Source organism: Onychomys torridus, chromosome 9, assembly GCF_903995425.1.
Source record: "Onychomys torridus chromosome 9, mOncTor1.1, whole genome shotgun sequence".
Taxonomy (NCBI): domain Eukaryota; kingdom Metazoa; phylum Chordata; class Mammalia; order Rodentia; family Cricetidae; genus Onychomys; species Onychomys torridus.
Genome location: NC_050451.1, coordinates 106,047,687 through 106,054,153, shown reverse-complemented (window position 1 = coordinate 106,054,153; position 6,467 = coordinate 106,047,687). Strand labels below are relative to the sequence as shown.

General features: G+C 53.0%; 1 protein-coding gene across 1 annotated transcript; it reads left to right on the top strand.

Annotated features, from left to right (window-relative positions):
• The first annotated feature begins 2,559 nt into the window (after nt 1–2,559).
• Sox21 (SRY-box transcription factor 21) lies at nt 2,560–5,804 on the top strand. Its single transcript, XM_036199580.1, has one exon. The coding sequence runs from the start codon at nt 4,014–4,016 to the stop codon at nt 4,842–4,844; it is 831 nt and encodes a 276-aa protein (XP_036055473.1). The 5' UTR covers nt 2,560–4,013; the 3' UTR covers nt 4,845–5,804.
• Nucleotides 5,805–6,467: the final 663 nt, after the last annotated feature.

The following is a 6,467-nucleotide window of genomic DNA, read 5'->3' as shown; positions in this document are numbered from 1 at the left end:
AACCTCATTGCTGCCTCCTAGTGAAGGTTTCAGGATTGGAAAGGAGACCAATTACAGAGGAGGCTATAAGGGAAAAGAAAAGGGAAACAGTATTTGGACACCCACAGACATTTCCTGCAAGTATGTCTCAGTTTCCCATCTGACACATCTGTGGCTCCAGGTGTTAGTGTGTCCCTAAGGAAAACAGACCCTTCAGGTGCCTCTGACCAGCCAGCCTGGTCTCTGGATGCTTACTAAGAGTTGACCAAACAAGACCCATTACACTCGCAATTCTCTGCGATGTCTTTGTCCTTCGCAACTTCCTTCCAGCAGCCATTCCACTTCCTGTAAAGCAGATTTTCATCTTTCAGACAGCACTGATTGCACTGTAGCCGTTTGAGCAGATGCCACCCCACCAATATGACCAAACATAGGAGCAAATTAAAAGTCAGTGTACATTTGGTATGTATATATAGCAATGGCTTGGGGTTTTCCTTTAAGAGCTCAGCCAGGTTCAAACCAGAGGTCTAAAGGCTGGCGGATAACAGGGACACACTACTTTCCTTCATCTCACAATTACTGGGGTGTTTTTTCTTGGATGTGAAGGTCTCAGGACAAGAATACTGATCCTCAAAATTCCAGAACTGACAAATCAAACCCTCCTATTTTGAAATGCACAGTTTTGTTTGGTGAAAACATGAATCCCACACAGGTGTTTTCTTTCTATGTCTTTGCTCTCTACAGAACTTTTTAACTTGGTTCATTCACTAAAAAGGCAATATTGCACAGTTTATACTGGCGCTATGTGAGGAAGTTTGATGTATTTTATTTTGACAACACAGCACATGTAAGCATAGCTTTTGCTCATATATACAAACATTTCAGTGCAATCATAATTTATTGAAGATTTTAAAGACAAATTTGAAGCACATAAAGTCATTTAAAATACCAACATAAATTAATTTCTTCAATCTTCGATACTTTCATGTCAAGATAATTTTCATTATTAGACTTAACTTCATTCAGAATTAGTGAATAACAGTTTTCATATATTGTGTCCTCATCTACATGTTCTTTGTGTGGCAGTGTGTAATATTTTTGTCTCAAACCTATTATACAAGTTGGTAGGTTGAAAGCTTAGAGATGGTAATTTTGTAGTTTATCATCATGAAACAGTATATTTAATATCCTAGTCTATGTAATTACACCTGCTAGTGTCTTAACATTGCACCACCCAGAGCCCGCGAATGACAGTGTCTTCGAGAGTGTGTTAAAGAAGTATGAGTCTAGAGAAATCAGTTCAATTGTTTTAGCAACGGGAGGGCAAAAACCATACGAAACAAGCATTTGCAAACATGACAGCTAAGGAAAACAGAAACCCACTTAACATGCCGCTGCTGACTGGCCCTTCTGTCATCCCAACCAACAGTCTCAAAAGCAATAGCTATTCTTCACTTTAAACGAGCAACAAAACAAGCCTGATTCTTAAATAAATAGACGCACAAAATAATTCACATCAATGCCATAATTACAATCAGTGCTTGATGGGTCCGGGGTGTGTACAAATTGAACATAAATGGAAAGAAGACATAAAAAATTAACTGTTTATACAACTGTGTTGCTTGCAAACAGCCAAAGGCAGGGGGCTGCAGCAGTAACTACCTGGGGAGGGAAATCCCAGGAAGATGGGCGCGGGGGGGGGGGGCGGGGGTGTGCAAACAAAACTATGCTGCTTGATTTCTCCTCAGAGCGTCAATTATAATTGCTCTAATTACCAAGCAAGAAAATGTGCTCAACAGCATAAAAGTAGTCTAGTGTGGAGCATGTTTTTTAAAGTTTGTTTAGAGAAATGATTTATAATCCTGATTTGAGGCACCTCCCCATGCGGTGGGGAGACTGAATATTAAAGAGATGACACCGAGGTGCCTCTGATGACCAAGGTTAAAAGAAAGCAAAACAAGGCAGAAGACAATTATGAAAGAGCTGGGTATTCAGATGAGGATTCAGACTCAGCCTAGGCTCACTCCTTTGCCGAAAGCTTGCCAATAAAACACCCTGTCCATGCTAGGCTATTTTTCGCTCCACTACCTCTGACTGAGTGCATCAGCAGGCAAGAAAATGCGGGAAGTGTCCGTTGCAAGTCACATCTGGCCCTCCGAGGAAAATGAGCACTTTCTTGCCTTTCGGAACAGTCTCACTTTCAAAGACGCCCCCTCTCCCCGCCCCCACCACACCTCCTCAGGCTTAACCCTCTTCCTCCGTAGTTCCTGAAGCTCGGCTCCTCGGGTGTACCACCTTTATCCTCCCAGAAGAGGCTTTCTGGAGCCGGCAGCAGAGCCATGGTAGCGCTGGGCCGAATAGGGGCAACCGCCGGCGACACCAAGGGTTGCCAAGCGCCGAATAGTGCGCAGACTCCCGGCGCGGGGCGGACTCTCCACTCGCCTAAACCTGCACTCCAAGTGAAAAAGAGTAGGAGGAGGAGTGTTGGGAGGGGGCGAAAGGAGGGAGGGGGCGATCCTGTTAATTTCAGGTCGGGAGGGGGAAGCGGGAGGAGGCTCCGCTGGTCCCTCCTCCCTCCTGGAGTCCCCGGCTCCTCCTCCTCCGCACACCCAGGATATACACACACACTCACACACAGTCGCGGCTGGACATGCACACCCAGCGCCCGCTGCCGGCGCCTACACTCGCAGGTGGCGACACTCACCTGAGCTGGTACAGAGGGCTCCAGCCACCTTGGGAGCGGCGGAGCGGCGGCCTGGGCCCGGAAGGGGCCCGGAGTGGGGAAAGCAGGAGCGGCCCCAGCGCAGACCCGGGATCCGAGGTGATGGCGCGTTTTCTTTAATCCCCTTCCTTCAGTACCTGGGTCCCCCCCACCCATCCAGCCCACGGCCCCCGGAGAAGCCGGGAGAGACGGGCTCCCGGGCGCAGAACACACGCGGGCGCACGCTTCTCCGCGCGCTCACCGAGAGGGGCGCGGCTGAGCCCGGGCCGGAAACTTGCAAGAAGTTAGTTTGCAAGTGTCTGGCTACGACGACCGAAGGCAGGAGGAGAAGCCGCCCGGCCCGGCCAGCTGCGTTGCACGGCGCCGCCCTCCACGCCTGGAGTGCTCCCGGAGCCCCAGTCGGCGGGCGAGCCTGGAGGGGCTAGGTGCCGTTAGAGCAAGCATGGCCCCGGGGCTTCGCCGCGATTCGGAGAGCGCGGACCGTTTCCACTGAGGCCCGGCGGCGACTCGGGCTTGCTCAAAACCTCATCCCACCTCTTTCCTCACCTCTCCTGCGCGGAAGCCTGGGGGGCGAGACTCTCGAGGCAGGTGCCGGGGGACAGTGCCCGCCCTCAGCAAGGCTATCGGATTGGGGGTTCCCTCAGCGCGCCCTGACTCCAGTCGAGAAGACCGGCCGGCCGTGTGTTTGCGTTTCTATCCATCGCGGTGCTCTGCGCGCCCAGACCCTCCCCCCTCCTCTTCCTCGTCGCGGGCCACCCCTCCCCCACTCCCATCTGCTTCTGTCAAATGAGAAAGTCACCGCGGAAAACCCAAACACTCCAGCGGCCGAGAGCCCCTTTTGGCACTTGGCAGCACGCGGCGGCGGGCTCCTCGGCCCAACTTGGTGCAAGATCCTCCGTCACTCAACTTTCGGGGCTGCTTGGCATTTAAGGCTTTGCCGACAGAGGAAAGGGCAGAGCCGGTCCAGGCAGTGGCCACCTGCAGGGAGTTGACGAGCAAAGGCACCCCGAGTGAAGGACAAAAAGAAAGCAGAGGGCAAAGTACCACCGCGGAGTGGGGACACTGCCAAGAAGTTCCAGGGTCCCGAAGAGGATCTTTCCTAGAGTTCGGCCAGAGAGACCCAAGCGGCCCGGGACGCAGCGCCCGGGCCCTGGGCCGGTCCTCTGCGCCCCTCTTCCCGAGCGGGGGCGACGCCGGGACGCACGGCCGCCTGCTGAGCGGGTCCCTGCTGGCAGCCAACATTGATTTCCTCCGGGCGGAGGCCGAGGCCCCGGGTGGCGGCGGCGGGCTGCAGCCGCGGCACGGCGACAGCATGTCCAAGCCGGTGGACCACGTCAAGCGACCCATGAACGCCTTCATGGTGTGGTCGCGGGCTCAGCGGCGGAAGATGGCCCAGGAGAACCCTAAGATGCACAACTCGGAGATCAGCAAGCGCCTGGGCGCCGAGTGGAAGCTGCTCACCGAGTCGGAGAAGAGGCCGTTCATCGACGAGGCGAAGCGCCTGCGAGCCATGCACATGAAGGAGCATCCCGACTACAAGTACCGGCCGCGGCGCAAGCCCAAGACGCTGCTCAAGAAGGACAAGTTCGCCTTCCCGGTGCCTTACGGCCTGGGCGGCGTGGCGGACGCCGAGCACCCGGCGCTCAAGGCGGGAGCCGGGCTGCACGCAGGCGCGGGCGGCGGCCTGGTCCCCGAGTCCCTGCTCGCGAACCCCGAGAAGGCGGCCGCCGCCGCCGCCGCCGCCGCCGCGCGCGTCTTCTTCCCGCAGTCCGCGGCCGCCGCCGCCGCCGCTGCCGCCGCCGCCGCCGCGGGCAGCCCCTACTCCCTGCTCGACCTGGGCTCCAAGATGGCAGAGATCTCGTCGTCGTCGTCCGGCCTGCCCTACGCGTCGTCGCTCGGGTACCCCGCCGCGGGCGCGGGAGCCTTCCACGGTGCGGCGGCGGCGGCTGCAGCGGCCGCGGCGGCCGCCGGGGGGCACACGCACTCACACCCCAGCCCGGGCAACCCGGGCTACATGATCCCGTGCAACTGCAGCGCGTGGCCCAGCCCCGGGCTGCAGCCGCCGCTCGCCTACATCCTGCTGCCAGGCATGGGCAAGCCTCAGCTGGACCCCTACCCCGCGGCCTACGCCGCCGCGCTATGACCCCGCGGGGCCCACCCGCGAGGACCTGAGTGCGCACGTGTACATATGTATAGGTTCGAGACTCGCGGCCTCCCCGTGCGCCCCGGGGGCGACTGGGGGCCCCGGGTGTGTGTACATAGATGTATAGGTGTAGGGCAGAGGCGGAGATTGCCAGCCGGGGCTTGAATGGCCGGGCAAGAGCGAGCGAGCGTGCGTGTGGATGCTAGGATCCCTTCCCACCCGCACTTCCGCAGCCAACTTTAAGAGCGAGGATGTGTGCGCCAGCTCGGTGTTCGCTTTGCACTTCGGAACCTGTTGCGTTTTGACCCAGAGAGGTGGGAGGAGAAAGTCTACGACTTTCCAGTTTTGTTGGTTGGATTTTTTGCTTTTTTGTGTCTCATGTTCCCCCCCCCCCCGCCCCCTCCGGTCCTCCTCGGTCTGTGTTGCATGCATCCGGTTCTGATGCTAGGTCTGAAATATCTGGCAAAAGGGAGCATTGATGACCGGTCGTTAGCTTCTTAGAGGAGGGTGGCTCTGGGCCCCCTGCCTCTGTGTGTACTGTTTGAACTCTGCAGAACTCTGCAGACCCCATACCGGATCTACTCTTGACCAGTGACCGGCTCGAATCGGGCCTTTGTATGAGAGATGATCACCCGGCCTTCTGTTTCATCCCGTATGCAAATCAAAGCGGGAGCTCTTTTTTTTTTTTTTTTTTTCCTTCCCCAATAAAAAGAAATGCAAAAAAACACGTGTAGGGTGGAAGTTGTCAGTTGGATATTCTAGGAATCTGCCTGAGTCTGCTGGCTTGGACTTGTGACGCAGTTTACATACGCGTGGAAAGCTCGCTTGCTACTTCCCCTCAGGGCTGAGTCCACCTTAAGACTGTAAATGTGTGAATGTCAATGAAAACATTGAGTCTTGGAAAATGTGTTATTCTCGTTGCCCTAAATTTGAGTCGGTTTTAGACTCAAAAAAAAAAAAGTTGAAGCAAATGTCAAAGTTAACTTTTAAGAATTGCGGAACTATTTCAGAACCGCAATTTTATCTAAGATTAAATCAGACTTTTTTGTCTGGGTCATAATTATATATTTATTACTTAGCAAAACTGGAAAAATAAAGCAGAAAGAAAGCACAGAATTGGTTTTGAAAGATGCCTCTCACTGTCAACTAGCATTCCTCTCCCATGTAGAACTGTTTCCACGTGTTTTTCCGGAGCTCCCTTTCCGATTAGCTGATTTTCTAGACCGCCAGCAACTCACTTGCAAATTATGATAAAATACACTTTAGAAAAAAAAAAAAAACTTCCTCAAATTATAGCTTTTTGTTCCTTTTTAAATGTATATATTTTGACTAATGTTTGTGAATGAGGTTGCTAACATGTATTTAGTTTCATTTTGGCTTTATGTAAGATAAAGTTTTAAAAGTTTAAATATTGGTTTTAACTTTTATGTGTAAATGGTTTTCTTGTGCGAACTTATAATTTAATATTAGATGCGTCTAAGCTATATCTGTAAATTAGAATCCTATTATCACTCTGTTCATTTTTTTTGAACAAAGAGTTTAAATAAAGCCTGAACCAGGGAAAAGAGAAAATCCTCTATTTCTTGTTGAGTACCTAACAAGATTTTTATCTGAATTGCCCTT